Here is a 14213-nt window from a genome sequence, read left to right as displayed (position 1 = left end):
ATAGGCCAAGCCAAAAAATCACAGAAGAATTAATACGTGAAAACACTGGAAATCACACACACAGACACACAAAATTGATTTTAAGGGCAATCCTAGCGGGGCAGATCGCCAATAGTGAACAAAAATGTCCGTAAATATTACTGACCGCAAAAGACGCTCATCGCGAAGTGGCTTGTATATAGGGTATATAAATAATCATCCGCTATCCTCGGGCGGACATCCGGGCGTTTTTCACCGCTTGGCAACCATCGCGGTGAAAACAAAGCCCACAAACTCGAAGAAAAGGTACTTTGGGATGGTTGTTGAGACCCCCCTGAACAGTGTAACAATATTAGCCCTATGTGTGTAACATATGTAAATTTGGTTGTTCAGGATTGCTTCAAAGTTGAGTTTGTGTTGTGTTCTCGAATTTTCACCGGCTCGACCAGCGTTCCACAGCAGCGCACACAGATCCCATAGAAATACATGTATAGTGGTGCGCGTCTTAGCAACGTGGAACGTCTTGTGATGTAGCTCCGTCCCCGAGGATACGTATATAAATAAACAAGTTGTGAAACATGGCATCTAGTATAATCGACACCTTGTCGGTTCAAATTTCTATTTCTTACCTTAAAATGGAAATAAGTTTAGAGGGGATCGGGTGTTACGTTAATAACCATTGTTCATAATCGCTAACTTTGTTTTATTCAAAACTGCACAAATCCTGCGTTTTCTGATGATATCCGACGACTTCATGCGCATACACATTTTCAGCCAATCAGGCATGCCGTAACAGCGAGTAATCCCTTGATTTACCCAGAACTCTGTGCGAATCCCCCTTGATTCTGGCTGCTGGCCATTTTCGTTCAAGAAGACAAGTTATTCATTGCTCATGAATATTAATTTATGCAAATGAGACGATTATTTCAACCAATCGTGTCATGCAACTCCCCCCTGCTATGACCTTTGTTTGTCCTGTTTTTACGTTCGATTTCACGCATAACGCGTGATTCTCACCAGTGAACAGAAAATGGTCTATTAGGAACGAATACGAGTTATATAAAATATTGATTTTCCGGCAACAGCACTCGGACATATTATCATTTAATTTAATTTTCCAACAACATTATTCTAAAACACAGACAAAGCAAGGAATGTTACAAAAGTAAGTTCATTCAAATACAATTTGTCCCCAAAACCACCAACACGGGGAGAACAAAATTCAAATTTGCCAGCAAGTTCAAAATGGCCGGTAGCAACCATCTTTCTGATTGATAAGCTTGAATAATCATTGTTTTCTGAGTAAAATTAATATTAGAAAACAATCTGTATATAAATTATACAACTATTTGACCACTTACCATGCGAAGAATGAAGAAAACGTCGGCAACAGTCATATCCACAAACATTATAGTAGCGGGAAATTCAGCGGACTAAGCATGCTCAGTAGTGAGCATATGGTAAGTATTTATCCGCAAATAAATTACGCTATAATAACGTTTTCATTAAAAAAAATAATAATATTATTTAACAATTACATCTTTAAAATATAATAGAGTGTGATTGACTTAACTCAATGTTCTTAAAAAATATGTGTCTACACAACTAAAGTAAACGGTGAATAGCTGCTAATAAATTACGTTATAATATATAGGGTATATAACCATAACCATGAGGCCATTGTACTAAATAAATTCATATCATATATCGCACCTGGAATTTAACAGTCAGAAATGTATTTCTTTCTTCATTATTTATTTGAGACTAATTAGTTTAATTACAGAAAATACGCAGTGTCTGCATATCTGGATGATTCCAGTATGAGTGCTTTACCCAAGTAATGCATTTTCACGCTTTCCGTATACGCTATGCAGCATCCATGATTGACAACACCGCAAAGGATGCTGGGCGAAAACCACATGTGCAAGAAACACAAGTGCGAGAGTGTGATGCCATCTCGCCGCTCTTCACTGAAACAGCGAACTGTACGTCTTAATATTAGCACGGACTGAGGAACGATAGTACTGAGATATGCCAAGACTCATGACTTGAGTTGAAATTGATTGTAAATCGTGGAAGACCAAATGTTACCGAACGACAACTAAAGAAACCGACATATTGAGAGCACGAGACTGTACAGCAAGTACGCCTACAAGCCAGTGAACGTTCTCCATGGACAAGTTGACAACTGAACTTTAAATCTCATTAGAAATTTCACATGAAGTTACACAGATCGAAAAAAATGCATTATTAAGACAAGGAAATATAATGTTTTTTTGTCAAGGCTATATACTATATGGGTATTTTGTGAGTGTATATGTTTGCACCAAAATATGAATACCATTAAAATTATCAAAACTTCAAATGTAATTCATAGTACAATTGTAAAGTAAACAACATTATCGAGATTTTGGATTTGTTGAAAACATAGGCGAAATGCTGTGACATTGTCTAATTGGTGATGGGAATTCCCAAGACAGTTTATAAAATAGTGAACAAAAATTTAAACTTTCGTAAATATTACCGCGAAAGACGCCCATCGCGAAGTGTCTTGTACAATAAATAAAAAATACAGCTATACGGAGAGTCAAGATGACGCTACAAGAGTGAGGAATTGCATTTTAACTGGATCATTCAAAAAATCAATGTGATCGTTATTGACAACTGTCATGTCTGCGTAATAGTTATTTTGCAATGCTACGGGAGGCCGGAGGTTTTAGAAATACTATGAAGCCAGACGTCGATCGAACGTGGCTAAAAAACCTGTGGGTGTCAGTCATTCTTGATGAAAAAAGATGTGACTATATGAATAAAACACATATGAGAAGAGAAATACTTTCATTTGTTTATGCATAATCTGACATCGGACTGTATACAAAAAGTAGAACGAATTCACCTCTCTGTACTCGCGCTCTGGAAACGTACCTACTTCGATTATCGCGTTTGCTTGGCCATCCGATGCGCTAGGATTGCCCTTATATTTATGTGTGTGTGTGGCGTTAGGCGTCTACACGCATTAATCCTTCTGTGAGTTGTTTTAGCAGACCCCATACCTTTGTCATGAATTTGTTTTTGCGTATCTGTTAACCGACTTAATTAGTTGATTATTAGCCGAATTGCTGTGTTATGTCTGTCATCGTTTAGGCCTAATTGAAGTTTTGGACGGAACTTGGCTCAGTGATTTGGAACTAATTACGAGATATCCGTCGCGATTCTGACAGTTGGTATTCCATAGTTATTAATGTAGTGAACGATTAATCAAAAGATATGACGTATTCAGTACTTAGTATGATTGGCTTTATGATTGAAGGTTACGCCCTAGAGTCTTTTACTGTTTTGTAATTGGTTAGAGTTTTGAAAATGAATAAAGAGAGTTTGAGTTGGTCTTGGCGAATACTCCACGACAGACGCAGTCGAGTCGAGTCGAGAGAGTCCAGGGGCGAGCCTTGAGGCAGTCCAGTCTTGGGCGAGTCTTGGTTCAGCCTTGTGAGAGTCTTGGGGATTTTTTCCCCAGGGCGCTGTGTCTTATAGAGTGCTCGATTGACCGACTAAGACGAGAGCTGAAACGTATTTCGTTGTGTGTGTCTTATTTGACTGTAAAGTTAAAGTGACTTTCCCGATCCCGTACCTCAAGGGGACGAGATAGAGAGACGAGACGAGACGAGATTCCCCCCTGACAGTGTGGAGAATCCCCGGAGAGAGAATTTTACCCCGTGATACCTTCACGCTTGTTAGATGCTGGAATATGAGCAAATATGACCCACCATTGCTATAGCTTCACGCCAAATGTATCTCCTCCTCCTACACACCTTGGACATAACTTATTCTACTCAGCTTGAGTGTGGGGGCCAAAGTTAATATTTGTTTTGTTTTCCTTTATATCTGTTTTCATTGCTGAGAAATTCGTTCTCTAAGTTGGGGTAACTTTTCGCCAGGAGCGGTTTTACGATTTTTCTGTGATTGGAATTGGGTGGGGGTGAGGCTAGGCCAGTATTTGTCAAACAACTCCATAAAGGCGGACAAATTAAAAAAAATATCTCTCTACTGTTGCCATAAAAATGACAGAAAACTTGATTTGTTGGTCGTAGCTTCGCTTGAGTTAAAATTTCCGACATATCTCATTCTAATTTGCCTAAAATTACTATTTGACTCCCGTGTACGAAGCACAGTCACAATGAGAGCTTTTGCAGTTAGTGTGTCCGTACCCCGGTGTGTATGTGTGTCTATGTCTGCTCCACAGATATCTCAAGAACCAATTACTAGTATAAATTTTTCATGAAACATTGCACATAGATATTCTGGGATAATGCTCAGAGCTAATTTATTTTTGGTTGAAATCCACACATATTATTTACCTAATTTGCATATTAATTAGCAAATTTTAAGCCTTTCCATGTACCATTAAACAAATTTCAAGGAAACTTGACACATATATGCTCTGGAACAATGCGTAGATATGATTAGTTTTTGATTGAAATCTTTATATAATAATTAGCCAATGTTTTCATTTTTTTTTCTAAACACCCTTTCAACAGATTTCAATAAAACTTGAGGATGGGACGCAGTAGAGCGGCGACTCACTTGGATGCTAATATACGTAGGTTTATATTGAAAATTGATTGTAACACTATGTAATTTTGTTATAATTTTCTGTCACCGCTTTTAAAAGCAAAAACAACTATTATTTCTGTTTATTTCGAGACCTGAACATCGGTGAGAATAGTTCCGTCTACACAAAACCGTTTATATTGACACGGGATTCAATAACGTAGAACGACCATATATAAACCGATATTTTAATTTGAATAATAATGAAATTTAAATCCGCCAACAAGTGTAAATATATACTCTTTCCAGGTTTAAATGACCAACTGTTTTATGATCTAACGCGACACAGTTTTACAACTATAAGCGCTATAGTAGTGGGATGTTTTGTGATGTGTTGATGTTTTGCGATGTACGTGTTGGGAGTTTCTTGTCTTTGAGGGGTCGACACATATATGCACATATTTTGTTTATAGAGTAAGTATTGGTAATTATTATTATTATGAACACTGGTGTTATAAGCGAAAATTACTTCTCTCTGTTGAAACAATCTAAATATATCTGTCATGTGTTTGTTAACACGGAAAATAACGATGCATTATAAATCACGCCCTCTATTGACAACGCGTGTATGTGACTTAACAATGACGTAGATAGGTTACCGCAATATAGTTCTAAGCTATAACTTTATTCAGTTGTGTCGTTCGTCATATATCATATAGTAACTATCGCAAAACAAGTGTTTTGACAGACGATCTTCATTCAACCTATCGTCGCATGACGGCGCCACAAAAATTGTGTATTGTATTTCATTATCGTGACAAATTACGTTGTTTATGTGTGAACGATTCCAAATAACATTCTGAACATGGCACTAACATGGTTAAATATAAACTGCTAACTCATGGCATGAAAGCATTGGTAGTTACAACAGCAATTGACGACGATAGAAAATATTATTTTACATCTGCTACCAAAACAATAGAGTCTACCCGTCCGTGTGTGGGCGTGTTCAAAAATGTCACGAACGCGTTCAAATGACTTCCTCACGTTCTAACACTTTTTTGTTTACTTCAGACGCAGAGCGCTATCAGCGGGGAATGGTAATGCAAACATACGCACAACGCTAAACGTTCTTCGTCGCTTTTTCGGGCAGTTATACTAGTATCTCATTTAATTATTAGTGCAAGCATGAAAAAGATGTATAATAATACGGGTATCACGAAAATACCGCAAAGTCTGCTCTCGCACAGTACGGTAACGTAACAACACAGGGAGCCCAGGAACTATAATCAACTGTAATACGCAGTCTCTATGAGCGGGGGCGGGGGGTATCGGCTGGTATCAAGTGTAAGAAATAGACAAGGGATGAAGGCTCCAGCCAGCTCACATTTTTTAAACTAGAAAAAACAGACGAAAAAAATAAAATCTAAAAAAAATACCAGGTTGAAGAATATTAGTTGCTCCTTCGAATTTCGCCAAAGCCTTACCTACATTTTACCGATATCTGCAGAATAAATCAAGAAAACTACACAAATTGGCTCTATTTAGGAATTCCTAACGGTTAGTCCGAACGCACGGCACAGTTGGAGGCGCGGCCTGTTCAGCATTTGTCAACAACTAATCACAAGACTGGTTACGAACCAGTTGAGCAAGGCTAACCGAGTCGTGACCTCGATGTGGTCTGTTTTTTTCGAGTTTAAAAAATGTGAGCTGACTGGAGCCTTCATCCCTTGCCTATTTCTTACACTAGATACTAGCCGATTACCCCCCCCCCCCCGCTCATAGAGACTGCGTATTACAGTTGATTATAGTTCCTGGGCTCCCTGTGGTAACAACCTCAACATTGCATCGGCCGATAAAATCCCCGTACTGCTTTCGTGCACACTTTGCGGTATTCTCGTAATAATTATCACATTCACATCACATGCAAATTAGCCTTATATCTTAAGGAAGGGTACATAGTATAATCATCTGTGAATAGTATGTGAATTAAAACACAAATAAACCACAACTACCCTTTTTTCTCAGATTGTATTTTTTACGACGGTAAAATACTCATTCTTTTATGCGGAAATGACAGAAATACTGAATTTGTTATGCCCCGATTCGGCAAAATATGTTCTAATAGTTTCTAAGGATAACCTTGTGATATGGAAAGCGCCCTCTCATTGCACCAGTTCAATAAACTACCATTTTGACACGATAGTTCAGCAATGCATAGTCCTTTAACATGCTGACATAATGACATACATGATGTCAATATGTTTCACGTTATGTTGGTCTTTACTGAATGTTCCAATCGTCATTGTCATGCAACCGTTTAATTTGTTTGATAAAAAAAAAAAAACTGTTTCCCACTTCTTGAAAACTACAAGCTCAATTGCTTTGATTCTTTGTAGGTATGTGCCATGGCCTGACCACTGTCAGATTTATCCATTAAGTGACGACATCTTTAATGTTCTGTTTTAACGAATAATTTAGTCATACTTGCGGTAAATAAGATGATAGCAACAACCATAACATGACCTTGGATGTGAACTCGCGGTAACAATAACCATGACAAATAGCTAATATGTCATTGTTCAGCTAATATTTCATTATCATCGCATTATCAACTTTGTCTCTACATAGGCAGCTGGGCTATTTTGATTGTTAAAATGCGCGTTTAATCATTCTAGGCTATTTTTCTGACACACTTGACAATTAAATTTGCATTTGGTACTTGAACAATGAACAATGTCTAATTTACCGGTAGCTACCGACAGCATGCTGTACTAGTCTGTAACGTAGGCTAGGATTTGTGTTGATGTGGATATAATCACAAGCATTTGTTTTAAATCCAGATGCATGTAGTGTATACCCCTGAATGCTTTGATCCACCGTACATGCATCGCACTGTGGGGACATGGACTTTATGTGGATGGTGGCGATTATATAGATTTCATAACTACTGTGATGAATAAAATGTGTTTCAGCATTTCTTGAATGACCATCATTGGAAATTATGGTGGCATGACGGAATAACACTATTGCCTTGACCCTATGGCAAGCATGAGTGCACTAAATTGCTTTAATTATACTATGTATTTTATTATGTATGTTACGTAATGGCGCAGATCGCGACTCCTTTGCAATAACGTTATCAACAACAACTATGAATACGACATCTGACAATAACGATGACACTATAGTCGTATGTTACGAATTAATCACGACTGATCTAACGCACCGCCTCGTACAGCATCCAAAGAATAACATATGTTCAGCTGAGTTTGAATTATAAATCAAGTTTGCATCGAAACCCATATGTGTATGGGCATCCATCAGCAATAATGCATATATTGTTGTGGTTAGTATGTCACTGTTGTTATTGAATGACGCATCTGGAAAATGAGCTTCTGCCAAGTAGCTATTAAAAGGCTACAGAGAATATCGTGTTTTATTTGACAGACTTAAAAGAAGCTATAATTATATTTAATTAAGTATGTCTACGCGCACGCGTCTGGCCCAAAGCGCATGCGTATCGGTCAAATTTATTGAAAATACCCAATTGTATTCCTCAGTGTCCCTTTATTAAATAATTGCAAAAAATAACGGTATGTCAAAATAATTTAAGTATTATCTAAACTAATAAATAATATACTGTAGATGAATTCACATTTTCTAAATATCTAGTTTGAAATAAGTCAAATTACAGCTGAACAGTCGTTACCCATCGTTTTTTTTTAATTTAAAATAACGATATATTAACAACATAATATAGCATTGAATGAAATTGCATTATCTTTTAATAATTTATTGTACGTTTATCGAGGTCACATTATTTATATAGATGTAATTTTCTGTAGTGTAATAGGCCATCCAGACTGGTAGATTGGAAGGTTCTTATCGGAAAAAATGCATGAATTTTGTATCAATATTTTCTGTTCTACAGGCGTATGCATCGGAAATTGGTGCAAATAAATTGTAAGGAGTTGTTATTTTTTATATTATTTTTTAGTATATTTAGTATATTATAGTTTATTCCACATTCCACACTACAACTTTATGTATCTCATAAACCAATAATGCACGTATAGATGTATGTAGTATGGTATGTTCCCACGAGACCCTTGGCATCTAAGGATAACGTCTGCATTCTCCGACAGTTTAGTCCGCATCATGTATAATATAAAACATTGCAGTGCAGTGTTCATGAAGCGCTCGCCATCGTTAATTGCTATAAAACGGAGCATTTTATTCCTTATTTATTACCTCTAGTTGTTCAGTGTGTCAACATTATATATATTTATATATACGTTTTTTCAGTGCAATCGACGCAGCGGTTTTGATAATACGTACTGTATTTGAGCTGATGTTTGTAGAGGTACACGGTAGAACACAATGTCAGAAATAACGTCTGTTAGGCACTCTAATATGTCAAAGATTGACATCTCCCCTCACGCTGAACGTCGTGGTTCGAGTTCCCCGGAGAGTGACAAGAGTTCAAGCAACGTCGAGCATAACGCGCGATTCCATCGCTTCTCCGAACGATTCTGTCAGTTCATGGGACACACTACACTGCATGGAGTAGCCTACGCGTCAGACAAATCCAGTTCCTGGCAACGAAGGTATTCACATTCAGAGTTTTTTTTCTATTACTGCTCTATTGTAATTATCTTTATTTAAGATAGCATTTGCTCTGTTGTATGGATGTAGATATTTTACCTCAAAATATCAACATGTGATTTTTTCTTACAAATAAAATATTGTGGTCTATATATATCTTTCAGGCCATATGTGAAAACAATATAATATCAATCAATTGCGGCCGTGTGTATTCAATACAATATAATTCAATTATTATATTACAGTGAGAATCGTATGAACATAAACTGCGCTGTCGGCAAAGTACATGGCTGGATATAGATGTACTCGGCAAAAAATGATCTTATATTTAGTCCTGACGTATAATGTTTAATTACCAAGTTATTAGTCTCCCCTATGGTATTCTTTCATTTATTCTTTTTTAATAGATTGTTTTCCCTGCCAGAAGTGTCGAATACTAAATGTGAACATTTTGTTTTGCTTATAGAAAGCATAACTAAGTCTATATATTTGTTCTAAACATTCCACATTGACACATTTGCTGTTGGTTTACTCTCTAGATTAAGATTATATAATATTGTAATGAAGAATGAAGTGAAATTCTTACGTCTTCTTATTGCAGGTTAATCTGGAGTATATGTGTTGTCTCAGGTGCCGTCTTTTTAGTTTTTGCGCTCAATGCGCAAATATACATTTATCTGGGATATCCGACAGATGTGATAACGTCGATAGAATTCCCATCGTTTGTCACATTTCCAACGGTTACTGTTTGCAATTACAACCAATATCGAAAGTCTGTCATTAATGGGACACAGTTTGAAGCATTTTTGTGGAAACTACATCCAATCACCGGATTTGGCCCGGACCTTAACATAAGCTACGATTGGAGTGTTCTGGAAAATGAACCGGCGTTCATAAATCGTACAGAATTTGAGCTAGTATCATCTCATCAATTGAAAGACATGATTTTGAAATGTCAATTTGTCGATGACGATAAGCGTGACTGTAGATGGAATGATTTTACTACTGTCTTCACGGAATATGGAGTTTGTTATTCATTCAACATCGACTGGCTTAACCCATTATTGACATCACAATCTGGGTCAAACTCAGGATTACACTTGCGGATAAGTGTAGAGAAGAACGAGTACACGGTCGGTCCTCGTACTGGTAGCGGAATAATGGTAAACACTAATTTGACGTATATTAAACATACATTAATTTGGGAGAAAAAATATGAACAAGAATATTCAATGTTTCAATATTTCTGAGATAATACATTATAATCTTTATTACCTCTGGCAGGTAATACTAAACGAGCCTGGCCGGGTAACGTTCGGTCGAAGTTCGGTATTGTCCGTTGCACCAGGTACAGAAACGATGATTGCTGTGACAATAGAAAAGGTACATCAAATACAAAACGTAGACTATATATTCAAGAGCTCGTTCATAAATTTGAGATTGATACATGAGAGGCACGACGTACTCATCTTTGCTGCATCATCGTATCAGCTGACAATAGTTCCTGGTTCTATGCTTAATGTCTATATATAGATATTGTCCTTTCACTACACCTTACTTAGACTGTTATGTTTGATTTTGTGCAATGATTACATCCGCATATTACATTACAATACAGCAGTATACATAAACCTAATTAGATGACACGATCGTTGCGACCATTTTCTCCATACTCAGGCACATTTCCTACCTTCACCATATCGAAGTAACTGCACATCTAAAGGTACAAAATATCATCCAATATATTCTTATCAAGGCTGCGTCAACGAACATATGACCGAATTATTGATTAGTAGATGCAAATGCAAAGAACCGTATTTACCAGGTACTAACAGTTTCTGAATAACCACAGTCAATTGCACGTGAAAGAGAAATAACAATATCCAACAAATCCGAATGAATGTTTGTAATCGTAACGCTGAGACTTTTGAAAAGATGAAACTCAACATATTTTGAGAATAATGTTCAAAGAGTTAGTTACAGATTGTGTTGAATTCAATTTAAATTCAAAGAACTTCTCATTGTATACACATGAAATGCAATTCTCCCACTGAAAACCCCATTAAATGTTCAACCAATATTATGATTTATATCAATAGTATCCGACTTTCGTCAGTTTGCTTTCCCATATCAGGGATCAAAAATTGCAAGAGACAAAACAACTCAAATTACAAAGAGGGATTGATATAATTCTAATCACGATTGTTTTATTTCTTCTTGATATTTTTCAGGACCTGCGCGTGTGTGTAATATTAAAGAAGCAGTGGAATGTGCATGGCCTTTTATCAGTACGTATACGATAAAAACGTAGCATTTTTTATCTATTCAACAGTAAATCATATGATTTATGTCGACACTTTTATTTTTTAAATCACAGATGCATGTATTTTTCATATATTTAAAATTTTAAAGAAATATTATTATAGCGTTTCCGTTGCGTTTGTATTGATTTGTTGTTTTCGTTGTAATTCTCGTAATGATACAATTATAAAGAAAACGAATGAGATGTAACTAGTCCATAACACAACCTATGTTGTCAATTACACTTTTATATCTATCTTGGCCCTACCTAGTCAGTATGCACTAATATGTAAGTGGCACCTATCATATTTAATATTTACTGTATAAAAAAAAATGTGTTTAATGATCTGAGGAGTAAATGTAACTAATAACGGGCAAAACTAGACGTCTACGCAGCACGGCTACAATCTCGTGTATACATACAATGTGTAGCGCTGGGGAATATTCTGTTTAATAATACAACATAAAATATTCAAAGTGACCTTGGAAAGTGTTATCGCTTTTAAACACTTTTCATAGTATGATAGTCATATGAACACTACTATTACTAGCATGAGTACAATAAGTCGGGAATAAATCAATACGATAAAAACGTAGCATTTTTTATGAATTCATTTAAAGCGATAAAAATAACCGTCACTAATTAAATTTTAATTAAATATTAATTAAATATTAAAAATATATTTGCAAATATCTCATTGAGGAAGTATCGGATGTGTAATATGCTTCATTTGTAACGGCATTATTAGTATTGATACCCAGTCTATATGTACGTTGTTTCTCAGTACAATTTAAGTGCAATCTTTCAGACATCAGATAGTAACACCAATTTCAACCTAAAAGAGCTGAATAAGATATTATTATATATTTCGTTTTGAACATTTGACCTGACAATTTAGTTAAACTATTGTTATCCCTCTTATATATTAATCCATCACTTCTGCATACTGATGAATATTTATAGATAGGATAACTTGTACAGATTGGGTCCACAATCTATGTCAAACATAGCTTCCAATAATTTAGTGCCACGCTATTAAAATAATGCTTTAGTTCGTGTTATATTAAGTTACAATACTCGCCAACAATGCAATATTATTGTTATTCAATTCAAGGTTTACGTCGAAATAAAATACAAACCCTAATATACACACTTTATAAATATTAATTAATAATCATATACCCATATCAAAGAATGACCGTGTGACAAATGTTCTTATGTCAGTGAAATCTGTATACTTATTTATACAAATATTATGTGCTTATGAAGTTAAGCTTATTTAGATTTACTCGTTTACGAATATAGAATACATTATTGGGGATGATTTTAAAAAACCTGTATACGAAGTACCTTTGCGCTGAAAAGGAAAACATTTGACAAACATGTTGTATAACGAGAATATCCTAATTAATAGTGAAACATTACCCGATTAAATAATCAGGTTTGTGGATAACCATAGATTACACGTGTACAGAACATAAGTGAAATTTAAATAGGGGTTGATGAGATAAAACTGCTTGGGAAACCCCGACTGTGTCTCATACACGAGGGAAATCATGTTTAAGTCGGGTTGTTACTAAACACTTTCTCGAGACAATTTGCAATGATGTTTTTGTCAATAAAAAGTTGATATTGAAAAATGATTAGCAAAACCACGATGAAACCATTATAGACGATTAATTTTATTATTTAGAGTTACACTTATATTTCAGATTCGGTATCAAGACGATCTCGAGAGTTTCACTGTACCCTGCCGTGTGAGCTGACAGCTTACAACCCACGTGTTACTTTCGCGCAATTCCCATCGCCGTCTATTATTGGCCGTGTAACAGACATGTACGATGTGACTGAGGATGTATTGACGTAAGTCTCCTTAATCTATGATTTGCAATTACATATAAAAGTGTTGAAAGTAATCGTGTTTTTTTTTCTTTTTTCGCACGAACAATATAAAAACTTATTTGTACACGATTTAGTCAACAGGTTCTTTACGTGATTTACCTGACCGATTTCCACTGACGTATTATTCTTTGTTTGTATAGCAACAATATTGTTGACCTAAAAGTATTCTTCGAAGAACTTGTGCACAAGCAAATAATGTTGGTTCCAGCTGTATCTCCATGGTCGCTTGCTAGTGAGTATATCTCTGTACTGTTACTACAATGGCGTAGTCGTAAATTACCACCCTAATTATGAATGATATGCATTTTTCAAGAAACATAGAAACTCAAGCATCATCAAGCTTTGATCATTTATAAGACAAAATACCATGTATAGTAACGTTTAATTTTTATTTTAATAGGTAGTTTTGGTGGCTTGATGGGACTATGCCTGGGTGTGAGTGTTTTGACAATTATGGAGTTCCTTGATTTCTTCCTTATCTACGTTTTTCAGCGGTAAATTAAGATTGTTCAAAATCCTGATATTTGCAGACTATAGAACTTGTTGAATGCAACTAGCCAACTAACTGTAGTGCGTCTCAAACAAGAAAAAGGGTCAATCTTCAAAAAATGGTGACGTCAGTATCTGCGATTGAAACAATAAAAGATATCGGAAAATTTATTTTCGAAAGAAAAAGAAGGGCACCGTGACAGTTTATTGTTGAATATAATAATTTATTTATTTCCTAGCAAATGATGTCAATTGTCCTACAATACGTCGGATAAGTTTGAATGGTATACTCCAGAATGGCAGTCTCTGATTCGTGAACGTGTAGCCATTGTAGCAATTTGAAAATAGGCATATGATTTGTAAACGTAGTTCTGTGAAATTACTA

The 14213-nt window shown here is 35.8% G+C and overlaps 1 protein-coding gene across 1 annotated transcript; it reads left to right on the top strand.

Moving 5' to 3' along the window:
• Window positions 1–8943: 8943 nt before the first annotated feature.
• LOC146747348 (acid-sensing ion channel 1A-like) lies at window positions 8944–13837 on the top strand. Its single transcript, XM_085498381.1, has 6 exons — window positions 8944–9137; window positions 9737–10298; window positions 10420–10483; window positions 13150–13300; window positions 13480–13571; window positions 13740–13837. The coding sequence occupies exons 1-6, from the start codon at window positions 8944–8946 to the stop codon at window positions 13835–13837; spliced, it is 1161 nt and encodes a 386-aa protein (XP_085354507.1).
• Window positions 13838–14213: the final 376 nt, after the last annotated feature.

The sequence above is a fragment of the Saccoglossus kowalevskii genome, chromosome 4 (assembly GCF_978046115.1).
Source record: "Saccoglossus kowalevskii chromosome 4, keSacKowa6.1, whole genome shotgun sequence".
Lineage (NCBI taxonomy): Eukaryota > Metazoa > Hemichordata > Enteropneusta > Harrimaniidae > Saccoglossus > Saccoglossus kowalevskii.
The sequence above is the reverse complement of the archived record's forward strand: the minus strand, read 5'-3'. Positions and strand labels throughout refer to the sequence as shown.